Raw genomic sequence first — 13,356 nt, forward strand, 5'->3', positions numbered from 1 at the left:
CATATTTATAAGTGCACCTATATTTCCAGATTTTCCAACATATGACAGTTGGTAAGTACTGCATGATCAACTCGTACACCTTGTTTAATTTTGAGGTTTATAAGCCCACCTCATAAGTTTAACTCTGATGTTATCTACGGAAGGCATAGATAATCCACAAGCATCTTGAAAATACTTCCATACTTTCCCAGCAATTTGCCTTTGACTAAATAAGTGATTAAGATCCTCAACTTTACCAGAAAAGCAACAGTAATATTTTGATGGTCCATGGACCCCAAATCTCGTCAGATAGTCATCCGCAGCCAGTTTGCCATTCAATAAACTGAGCATATGAAAAGAAACTTTGAATTTTTGACAAGGATAGAGGAGAGTTTTTGGATTTTCTGAGTATAGTCCAGGCAGACTTAGATGAGAAAGAGCCTATGTGATTTGGGATCCAAATAGGCTGATCCTCTTTACCTGTGCAAAACTTGATGGATTGAACGTGAGAGACCAGATTAGCAGGTAAACTAGTCTGCAATTTATCCATATTCCACTGGTTATGAGAAATAAATAAAATCAGAGACCCTAACCCTCTTTGACCTAAAAGATATGTTGCCATTCCCAACCTTCCATAAGATATGTTTTTCACAATCTTTCCTGGCATTCAAAAGTCTTCTCCAAATATGAGATTGATTGGTTGTAGTTTTTCTTTTTGGAAATTGAATGGGCTATATGGTGGTAGTCTTTTGATTACTATGGTCTATAATAGTCTTACTTAAAATAGGGTCAAATAAAGAAACTAGAAGAATTCAATTTTACTAAAAGGTCAATAATGATTTTTGGCATATATAGTTGTGGAAGGTGGTTAGGGGTAAATATGGTTGACAGCTAATTTTCTTTAACCTAATATCTCACTTCGAGCTTTAGGATAGAAAAATCTTGATAGAAAATGCTTGTTTCTTTAATAGGTTTTACACTATGCATATCAGATTAATGTGAGTACGGAATCATCGAGTGAGAAATAATAATTACAAAAAAAACTATTTTCATTGCTTGAGATGTATAGCAACTTTACCTTTCTACCTGCTATTTCTTTTTGTCTACTCCTCCTTTACAAATCAAATATATTCGTTCATTTACCTTCACCCATGCGAGGCCTAGGATATCGAGACATTAGTTATTACTTACCGGCGGATTTAAAATTTTAAATTTATATGTTCGAAATATTGTTGCATTCATTATTACTTTGTGACAATAATACGAATTTAGTATAAATATATATACAGTTGAAATTACTCATAGGTTCTGTTTGGCACAAATGCATATATGTTTGAAGCTAACTTTATTAGTGTTAGTTTTTTCACCTTGTTTTCGTTCCAAATGCCACTAAATTTATAATTAATGCTATTGGCATTGGACCTGTTATCCATAAAACTATGTACCCAATCACATCTACAAGAAATTTACTCTCAAGAATATTGAGCTTTGCACCTGAGGCGATGTAGCTCATTTTATACGAGTTTAATTGAATTTAATATTTGCGACATACATTGTAAATATGTTATCTAAAAATCAATAAAAATTCAACAAATAATAAGTTATGAACTTATAATTTCAAAAGTTAAATGTATTCAGTGTAAAAATTTCATCCGACTAGTTTTCACTACCGAGTCTTTGTAAATTTTTTTTTGGGGGGGGGGGGGGGGGGGGGGGTGTTGACCCATTGCTTGACTTGGTTGTCTAACTTTGATTGCTTAAATACAGAAATAAACAGGTGGAAAGGTTGTCTCTATGTCTCTTATCATTGAGGAAAAAATATGTGCTAGATACAATGGAAGTAATTTTCTAAAAAATAATTTACTTTTTCTTTTATTTATATGTTGACCTATCTTTTTCTCGCCCAAATAGCACCAATTAATTGCATTTAGATATGCTATTTAATCTTTAGCCAGTTTTAAACTTTTTAAAGTTTAGTTAAATTTGGCAAACTCCAAACCGCCCTCCTCCGCCTCATCCTTCTTCTCTCGAGTATGAAATTTTGAACTATCAGATCTTAACTTTAGACGATAAAACCTGAAGTTTAAACAGCCAAAATCAAAATTTCAAACCTTTGAGTCTAACTTTAAGGGTTGTTTGGTATGATGAATAGATAAAAATAATCCCTAGATAAAAATTTAGTACCGTCTTATTTCTTGTTTGGTTGCGAATCTTGAGATAAATTATTCCATGATTAAAAATAGTATCAGGATAACTTATACCTGTCAAAGGGTGAAATAATAATCGCAGGATAAAATAATAAAATTGACAACAACATACCAAACAATCAATAAAAAATAATACCATGATAATTAATTTTAATGTAATTAATCTCAGTATAACTAATTTCAGTATAACTAATTTCAAAATAAATTGTCTTCAAACCAAATGACCCTTATAGATTTAAAGTAAGGTTTTGATATTTCTAATTCGAGTCTAACACTAATTCTGAGACGGCTAAACTTTAAATACTTTGTAAAGTGGCTATATGTGCACTTGCCCCTTTCCTTCATTTTAAAAAAAAATCTTTTTTATTTATTTTTTCTCGTCAGTTTTCCAACTCCCATTCTTCTATCTTCCACATTGCTTTACATTGTCATGAATATCAAAATGCTGCTGCTGAATTAAAGAATGTTCTCTCTATTTACTGTCCGATACGCGAATTGAGTATCAATCCAACGGGGTAATATCCTTTACTAATCCCTTAATTCCTTCCAATATTTCAATTTCAACTGTAAAAATAAAATCTTTTTTTTTGAATATTTGGACCCTGTTTTCTATCTGAGTTTGGAGCTAGAATCCAGTTACTAAATTTGTTTGCTATATATAAAATGTGACATTAAAAGATTTGAGTTTTACCCAATTTAAACTGAAAAATAAAATCTTGTTGAAAAATTTGGACCCTTTTTGCTATCTGAGTATCAGACCTAGATACCAGTTATAACATGTGACATCAGAAGATTTGATTTTTACTCAATTTAAACTGTAAAAATAAATCTTGTTTGAAAATTTGGACCCTTTTTTAGCTAGAATCCCCCAGTTTACTAAATTGGTTAGATTATGTATAATATGTGACATTAAAAGATTTCATTTTTACCCAATTTTGTGTGAGATCAGATGGCAGATCTTTATTGGATCACTTTCTTGGTAGTTCTATTTTGTCTTGTTGGAACATTTGATGCTAGTGCTGGAGATGCTGACCCTTTGTACAGGTAAAATTTTACTTACAATTTTGTACCTTATGCTTATATTTTGTGAGAGTTTTTATATTTTGTACTTTGCTTTTAGTAGTTTGTGGCATAGTTGCAATGATACAGTGAAGATTGATTTTAACTGATTGTGGTTTCATTTCTTGTCTTAATCACAATTCCAATGTGTTGCTACATTTTTTTTTCTTTTTCTTTTGGTTCGTCGTGGAAATGTTTAATTTTTCGCCTAAACGGCCCTCAAACTTTTAAGTGGATTATGTAGTGTAGGTTATAAACATGCAGCAGTAATTGAGGAATTTAATGAGTGTTCTTTAATCGTTAAATGAGGATGACTTTAAGAATGATATGCATTATTATACTCAGGAGATTGAGTCTATTCGGTCTCGAGCTAAGAGTGGTTTAAGGTTTCATCATATCAATCAACATACTGGAATTGTCTATATGAATCTTACGTATCTCTTCCTTCCTATTTAGGCTCATTTCTTTCCAATACTAAATAAATTGTATTTAAGTAAACTAGGAGTTCACTAAAACTAGAGTTTCTTTAATCATGCGAGTCTTCAATCCATGGATATATTAACTAGAATAAAATGACTCATCACAAACTGTCAAACAATGAACAAAATGTGTGTCTAACAACAACTACTAAGATTTCAATTCCACTTAATTGGTATAGGTTATATGGATCCTTTCCTTCAACTGTGTTTTGTTCTTGGTTAAATCCATATTGATTTTGAGAGATTGTAGGTCTCTTTAGATAACTTCGATCATTGTAACCTTTGGTTTCTCTCGACCCTATATACCACATTCAATCATCATTGTGCCCCACCTACAGACTGGTTCTTATGGAGGTGAACAAAAACATGGCAAACCATCTCAGGCGACCTTATTTCATTTCTCAAAATTTGGGCTTGCAAGTTGACTAGTGGCAACTATCTCAACAGTTGGCTAGTTGGCGGTTGGTGGGAAATAGAGAGCAAAGTTGCAAGCATTAGGTAGACCTGAATAGTGAAAGTAATGAAAACTGTAGTTGTTGGAGGAGGCGGGAGATATTTAGCCTGGGAAATTAAGGAAAATATTAAGGTCGGAAAAGAGACAAGGAAGAGCTTAAACAAATATCTGTCAAGTTCGTGGTGTTATTAAAGGTTGAAAGACATTGGATTAAACTTTTCACTGTCTCGAGATATTGCATAGATTACCACTGATAGTATGCAATGTATTTGAAAATTTTGTGAAGGAATTCCTGTGCTAATTTCAGAATCTAATCATGGAATATATTTCTATTTTAGGGAAATTAGGAAGTTTAGAATGGTAACAGTAGTTTCTAACTTAAATACTGAAATACCAGCTGTTTTGTTGAACCATCACCTTGCTTATGTGAGAAGCCAATTTACTTTGGGGATAGCTCGACGCAATCTAGTAAGGCTAATACCAAAAAGGGACCGACTATTTACTATTGTTTCCCTTACATAAGCTGAAAACGACTCTTTTGTAAATTGGTTGTATGTTTGAAAACGACTCTTAGGTTGTATTTTTTTTATATGCAAATGCAGTTCATCACTTAGGTGATTCTTGTAGCGGATGTGCAATATGATTGTGACTCACTGGTCTGTTTTGTTTCTAAATCAGTTTGAAAAAATTCTACTTCCTTTCCTCCCAATAAAGTCTAAACCCAATACAATCGCAATTTATGAATTTTCTCTGTAGTCTAGCACTTAAGAATCAGACATTGTATTTTTGAAGTATCGAATTCTATCATTTAGGGCTTGTTTTGATCAATGTAAAAAGACTGGATGTGCTGGAGAAACATGTTTCCTGCATTGCAAAATTCCTTTAGATGCTTCTTCTTCTGATGACAACTGGTATTTGAAAGAGCCTCTATACCTGTGGTTGAAACAAGCGAATTGCCAAAGTGATTGCCAGTATCACTGCATGCTTCAAAGAGAAAAAGACCGAGCAACACATGGATTTGGGCCTGTGAAATATCATGGGAAATGGCCATTCAAACGAGTGTTTGGGCTTCAGGTATGTTAATTAATGGCGTCTTGTCCCAAGTTCCAACTGCTTCAAAAAAGGTCCTCTCATTTTATGTATATATATATATGTGTGTGTGTGTGAGAGAGAGAGAGAGAGAGTATTAATCGGGAGTAACATTTTAATCTGTCAGGAGCCTGTGTCTGTTGCTTTCTCTGTGCTTAACCTTGCAATGCATTTCCATGGATGGCTGTCCTTTTTCATGCTTATTTACTACAAGTTACGATCAAAAGGTGATGAGAAGACCTGCTACAATTACACTTGTTTGTGGCACATTTATGCGTTCTTGTCTATGAACTCATGGCTATGGAGTGCTGTCTTCCACAGCCGGTAAGTTTATGCGTTGGCAGTTTTGATAATGCTGATTTTGATTTCCTAACTTTACCAATGTAGAATTTAGGTTTTTTTTTAATCGTATGTGGTTGGGATTTGTTGGCAGTGCCTGCAACTTGAAGTTTATCTATTTTCTTGCAATATTACTTCAGTATACCAATTGAATTGTATGAACTTGTTTTCATTTATTTATTGCAGGGACATGGATTTTACAGAAAAGCTGGACTACTCATCTGCTGTGGCATTACTAGGATTTTCACTGATTATATCAATACTAAGAAGTTTCAGTGTAAAGAATGAGGCTGCAAGAGTTCTGGTTGCGGCTCCACTGCTTGCCTTTACAGTCACTCATATACTGTACCTGAACAACTATCAAATGGACTATGGTAATCTCTCCGTCTCTCTTTTTAAATTTACGTCAAAACATGCATGGGTTGACAATAGGTATATCGAGTGTATTTTCGGAAAAACAAGCGCCAACTAGCTTTAACTCAAGTATGAAAGGATAGAATGTAGTATTGATTTTGGGTCAAGTTATTTGCGTTTTGGTATACAAGTTGACCATACTTACTGACTCTTGAAATTAGTAGCAATACCAAATCAAATACGACGAGTAAATGGGTCCTGAGCTAAGACTTGGAAGTTTTAATGCCATAATGCTTTTTAAATCCTCTTAGCCATTATCCTACTGCAATAATTCTTGCTAAAAGTAATGCCGTGTTGTGGCAACTCCACCCGGAAGGTAAGGGGTTACTCCTACAGCAAGGTCCTTATATAATGCTCAAGGCTCTTGGCTGAGTAGCGGGAGCAACTTTTAATTTATTATGAGCCCAAATGATTGATTCAGTAAGTTCTACTTCAGCAATTGTTGTTTGGCATGATTTATGTCTCAATAAAGGGTTGGAAAGCGTAGGAAGCTTCTATTTTATTTACTTACTTTCTGGTGTTTATATCTGATGATAATTATTGTGATAAATTCTCAGGATGGAATATGAAAGTTTGTGTAGTGATAGCTGTTTCTCAACTTCTAATCTGGGCAATCTGGGCTGGAATTAGCCGTCATCCTTCCCGGTGGAAGTTATGGACGGTGGTTGTGGGAGGTGGCCTCGCTATGCTCCTAGAGATCTACGACTTCCCTCCGTATCAAGGACTAGTAGATGCACATGCACTTTGGCATGCCACCACAATCCCTTTGACCTATATCTGGTGGAGTTTCATCAAGGATGATGCAAAATTTGGAACTTCAAATTTGAGTAAAAAAGTGAAGTAGTGTTTTCGACTGGGTTTATTTCAACCTGCTTGATCAGTTTTGACATCCACAGCTATATCAAGTACTCAATAGTAACTCCTTTTAGTTTCTTCTTTTCCTATGTTATGTTATGTTGCAATTTCTTTTAGGAAATTCTACCTCCTACAGCAAAGGTATACACACTATTTGTTATAAATCAAAACCATTTTAAAATATTATTTTCTATACCTTTTATATTTTATAACAAAATAGGTATTTTATGCTATACCCTACCATTAAGGCGTGAAATATGCTATTTATATTTTTTCTCTCTTTCTTTCAGTTAGCACACGATTCTCTCTCAAAATCTCAGCAGAATGTTTCTTTAATCTCTCTCTCTTCCTTCTCTCTTCGAGCAAAATTCCCTCTTCTAATCTGGATGAATACTGGAATCGCTGAACATGATTGCAGATCTTAATTTTGCTCAAACTAATTAAAACAAGAACATGATTCACTTCCTGAGATGAAATTCTGCTAATTTCCATAAGGCAGAAGGCGAAGAACAGGAAGACCATGCTTTGGCACAGGAGAAGCACGGAACACAATCTTCTCATCTAGAAGCATGGAACTTTCTTCCCTTCTTTGCTTTTAATCACATACAATGATACAAATATATTATATTTTGAAAAAATACACTCAAATACATTATATTTTGTATAAATATATTATTTTTCGCCTATATTTATGTATTCCCAAGATATGTATTTTTTGAATACAATCGAATATCATTGTGTTTTGTGATATTTTGTTGTTTGAATATAGTCGAATTGAATACGGTGAATTGAATACAATGTATAATAGTGAATATCTGTGAATTAAATATAATGTATACAATCAAATTGAATACAACGGTATACACCCTATTTTCTTGATTTTTTATTGTTTGAATACAACTGAATTCAATATAATGAAATTGAATATAATTTAATATTGCGCTTTCCGTTATTAAACACTCGTAATTACTATTTTTAGGCAGATTACCTCACTGTATTTATAAATACATTCACACGAATACATGGAATACATAATTAAACATATATAATCCCTGTATTTTTACCTTTGTATTTATAAATATAGTTGCGTGAATACATGGAATATAGAACAATAACAACGAAATTTATGTAGAATTAATTTTGTTGAGTTATATTAGGAGTGTATCACGTTAATTGATCCTCTTTCCGTTATTAGACAGCTGGACAAACCTATTTTTAAGGTGATTGTCGTTACTGTATTCATGAATACATGGTGCGAATACATCTGAATACAGTCGCGTACAATTGGACTCCCCTGTTTTTAGACGATTTTTGCTACTGTATTCATGAATACAGTAGCGCGTATACAGTGAATACACTACCATAACAACTGAATAATAGCTATAGGAAATAATTATGTATATGTTAGTTATAGAAAGTTAATAGCCACTAAACAATAGTGATTTCTGAAAATCCTCTTTCTTTTACCATCCACTATCAAATACTCGCTGGCCCAATGTTATAGATTCGAGCCACATAGGGCCCATTTAAGGGGAAAGCACCCTACCGGGAATTTCTCCTTACTCAGAGTTCGAAAAGATCTCTGATTAAGAGTAGAGGGATTCCATCTTGTTGCTACTTGCGTGCAGAAGATTCTTGCTTGTGCAAGAAAGTCTACGTTTTGAGTTGATAGAATAGTATTGATATGCCCAATGAATTCAAATATTTTTGTTACAAAGATGTCCATTTAGTTTATTTGCAGAGATAACATTCATTTCTTCACATGATTTGCATCATTTTTTGCTCTGTACTTATGAGTTCTATCTTGCTAGAAAAAAATATTGTTTGATCTTAAGAGGTTTTGCTTTGTTGTAGCATTGAATTGGGACTTTCTCTGATGCAATGGGTTTGAAACACTTAAAGTAAAACTTGTGCCTTGTATATACTTGTGTTATAGGGGTGGCAGATGGGCTAGCCCAAAATAACATATTTTCAAAATCCTTCTTGTCCAAACTCATTAAAACTTGGGTGGGTTGGACGGGTCAAATGAGTTTGGGTTAGTTTTGCTTGTGTATTCAATTTCCACATGGTTGCGACTCACAATTCTTGAAATTCTAATAAATTAACAGCATCTAGACTAGAAATTTGTTTAAAATTGAATAGTAAAAGAAAAATAACACAAAGTAGCAATACCACTTATTTTAGTTCCCGCTAATTATTGTGATCTGTTATACAACAATAACGATCCAATAAAATTTCACTATTGAAGTATGGGGAGGGTAGTATGTACGCAGACCTTACCCCTATCGAGGGGGTAGAAAGACTGTTTCCAAAAGACCCTCGGCTCAAGAAGACGAAAAGATCAGTACCACCTACAGAGACCATATGAATAATAACAACATCATAAAGACCAGAAAATAGATGAAACGCAAAAGTGATAGCCAGTAAAAAGACCCGGCACTATGAAAATGAAAGAGTAGAGAGACACAACATTAACCACTAGCAGTTTAAGACAAAAATCCTATCACACTAGCCTCATATAACACGAAGTAGAAATAGACTTAGCTACCTCCTAACTTACAACCCTAATACTCGACCTCAACAGCTTACTGTTATCTGCCATATATATATATATATATATATATATATATATATATATATATATATATATACTAAACTCGCTAAGAGTGAATGATGAACTTGTCCTCCCATTTGAACATGAAAGTAGTTACTTGATCAAACAGAGACGTGGACTTTAACCACCAATACCAAACGGTGTTCATTTCCTTCTCAGTTGTGTACGTACTGACTTCTTTTAATTGACGTTGCCATGAGTACAAACACTTGGTTTTGGTATTATCTGAGCATCCTATTAATATAGACAGCACCTATATTTCAAATGAAGAATGGACTAATGATTATATATAAGGCAAGATATCAACATAAAGCAAATGGCTATTGCATGTTTACGTCTTAGATTTAACTTAACACATTTCACTGACAACGTATTTATACTTCTTGTAACGAGTTACCTAATTTTTTAGGCCACAAATCCACTTAATGAACGATACTACGTATACTTTTTTTATGATCTGATTATATAAAATTCTTTTACGCTATCAATATACAAAAGTTAAACTCTTATATATCTGGATATTTAGTTTTTTGTTCTGATTTTCTTATCATACTTAATTTTCCTATCTCTTGAAGGAAATGACAACATATTTATCATAATTAAGTTTTCTTTTTTCTCGTAAGGAAATTATAAATCTCTCATATTTAGCTAGTCCGTTTTCTTGGAAGAAAATGTCTGGACTTCTATAAATTGAGAATCCTTCATTCTCATTCAGTAGCATTCACAATGTATCCATATGGGGTTTGAGAGTCTTGTTTAGGGGGAGAATTTCGGGACAAGTGTTAGCCTTCAACTTGTGTTTGCCTCTTTGTGAGGTTATTCTCTCAATATTTTGTACTCTCTTTTTTATAGCGGATTGCTCATTTCCATCCGTGGACGTAGATTAATTGACTGAATCACGTTAAATGTTTGTGTCTCATTTGGTATGTTTCTCTTTTGTTGTCTGATTTATTATTGTTCAAGATTTGCTTTACTAGCTTCCCCGTAATACTTAGATTATTTTCATCATACATTTACTACTGCAAGTAATTAAGACTCTACAAGAGGTTAGCTAGCTACATTTGAAAGGATATCCAAATAAAGCAAGAAATTACCTGGAGTACTTTGCTATTTGTAGTTGGCAGTATTGACATGGTCTTGGGATACATGTCCATTAAATCATCTATGAATGATTCAAGATGCAATATAGGTCTAATGAGTATCCTGACTTCATCTTCACTTGAGGGAATGGCAATTTCTTTTGGATCTTCATATATAAGGATGGCTTTACTCTGCAATATTGTCAATGACATAACTTAAATCAAATTCAAGAAGTAATGTATCAATTATTCAAGTAATACAAACAACTGAAAAAGGATTAAAAACTCTTACCTACTCAGAAAATATTGCTAATATGAGACCTTTAGAATAGCTGAACTTTTGAACAGAGTGAGGATCAAAGTTGGAGAAGGCATTGTGTCACCCTCAAAATCAAATTCCATCAAATTTGGAACTTCAATCTTGACTTGTTCTAGATTCCTCAACTTGTATAAGGTCAACTTCTTAAGTTTAACTTTTTTTTCTTCAATTTGACGGTTCAATATTTTTCGGTTTATTTTTATAAAATAAAACATCTACCATAATTATCGGTACAATTATAGATTTATATAAAAATATACGATTTTATTAAAAAAAAACCTAAAAATCGGTTCGGCACGGTACGATTATGTCGATTTAGCCGGTTTTTAAATATTCATTTACAGTTATATGTCGGTGTAAATGAATATTTAAAAACCGACTAAACCCACATAATCGTTTGAAGTTTTAATAAAAATATACGGTTTTATTTAAAAAAAACCTAAAAATCGGTTCGGCACGGTACGATTATGTCGGTTTAGTCGGTTTTTAAATATTCATTTACAGTTATATGTCGGTGTAAATGAATATTTAAAACCGACTAAACCGACATAATCGTTTGAAGTTTTAATAAAAACATACGGTTATATTAAAAAAAACTAAAAATCGGTTCGGCACGGTACGATTATGTCGGTGTAGTCGGGTTTTAAATATTCATTTACAGTTATATATATCTTAAGATGTACATACCAATTACTTAACCAATGTACGATATATTTAATTCTGGTTAGTTAATATTTTTTTTTATATAAAATAATTAATGTGTTATTTCAGGATTATAAATGAAATTTTAGAAAAAATAACTAAGCATATTTTTACATTAAAATGTAATCATAATTTTATTCACTTGAAATAATTTTTTATTGATTTATGGAATCCTTATTTTATGCACTCTTTTTTTTCATAAAAAAGAAATAAACAAACAAATAATAAAATGGATATATTAGTAAATAAATATTCCATGGGAAGAGAAGTAGTGGGTTTTTCCATGGGAAAATAATTTTTTATTAAAATTTTTCAAAAATTCCGACCGATTTCGATCGGAAATTGGGAAATACTCTTGACCCACATCGGCTGAAAGATGTGAGCTTTTCCATCTTATAAGTTGAGCTTTGATGCATAGAGTTCAACAGTTGTGGACTAACAACAAATAAGCAAATATAGGAAGGGTTGTAGTTAGTGCTTAGTAATAAGATTTATTATTCTATATTTAGAATTAGAATTCAATAAAATAATAATGATAATATATACTAGTACTAATTAGTAATATAGTAATAAGATATAATATATACTGGGGAGTATACATGCGAAACAAAAAAATATATATTTGGAAGATTTCTAAAATTATTATATATTTAAAATTCCGACCGATTTCGGTCGGTATTTTGAAAATTAAATAAAAATAATAATTAATACAGACCAATTTCGGTCGGTAAATGTAGTTTGACTGTCAGTCAACGCATTGAAATTTCCGACCGATTTCTGTCGAAACATCTTAGCGACCATCATTTTTCCGACTAATTAAAAAGCGATCGGAAATCGGTCGTTTTTTCTCAATTTTCAACCAATTTCGGTTGATTTTTCTGGACGAAATTAGCTAGTTTTTTAGTAGTGATAAAGCTGAATTGCTCAAGACATAAGTTTTGTTCAACATGGGGTCGTAGGGATTGATCAACCAACTTCACAAAATCTTCAGGGGAGATATGGCTATTGGTTTCGCGGTCTAGTTCTTGATTGAGTACCAGATTAGGTCGTGACATCCAAAAATTGTACCATATCTTAGACAAGACACAAGTTCGAGCTGCCTTTTTTATGGTAATTTCAATCTAACATAAAATGTGATGATTGATAAGCACATGTAGCTCTGATATTCTATCCTCGTGACGAACTCTTTCTGCCTTCATCTTTGATAATGCTAACCTACGTACCCTTAATTTGTAGTCTCTGTATAATTTAGCAGCTGCCGGTTTTTTGAGTTTTCTCCTATAAGAGAAAGGAAGACACGCCTTCCTTTATTTAAAGAGAACAATATTTCACATTCGTAGTGAGAATTGGACACTTTAATTTCTAATCCTTCTCAAACAGGGAATGTTTTTCTATCCAATCCGTACTTGAAGATTTTGGAGGAGAGCTTTATTTAATGTCAAGATACCAACAAAGTTTACCAAGCCTAACTTCATTGCTTGTACAGTTCGAACGAGAGATTTAGGTCTGGAGTTACGCTTGAAAGTTCTCAACTTCAAATATGTACCTGTGTCTCAAGTTTAAACTAGGGGTGTAAATGGTTTGGCTCGATCGGTTATTTTATAAGATTCGTGTCATATTAATTTTTCGGTTATTTTGTTATCTGTCACGATCTGGAATTTCCACCGACGGGACCGTGATGGCGCCTAACATTTCACTTGTTAGGCAAGCCAATATTAGAAAATCGTTAAACCAATTCCTTATTTCCATTCAGTAAATAAACATAAT

General features: G+C 32.9%; 1 protein-coding gene across 1 annotated transcript; it reads left to right on the plus strand.

The window, feature by feature from the left end:
* Positions 1–2,516: 2,516 nt before the first annotated feature.
* LOC104107876 (uncharacterized) lies at positions 2,517–7,061 on the plus strand. The gene is made up of 6 exons (XM_009616792.4): positions 2,517–2,701; positions 3,136–3,230; positions 4,991–5,252; positions 5,395–5,591; positions 5,793–5,980; positions 6,578–7,061. The coding sequence occupies exons 2-6, from the start codon at positions 3,136–3,138 to the stop codon at positions 6,862–6,864; spliced, it is 1,029 nt and encodes a 342-aa protein (XP_009615087.1). The 5' UTR covers positions 2,517–2,701; the 3' UTR covers positions 6,865–7,061.
* The last annotated feature ends 6,295 nt before the right edge of the window (positions 7,062–13,356 follow it).

Source organism: Nicotiana tomentosiformis, chromosome 5 (genome assembly GCF_000390325.3).
Source record: "Nicotiana tomentosiformis chromosome 5, ASM39032v3, whole genome shotgun sequence".
NCBI lineage: Eukaryota > Viridiplantae > Streptophyta > Magnoliopsida > Solanales > Solanaceae > Nicotiana > Nicotiana tomentosiformis.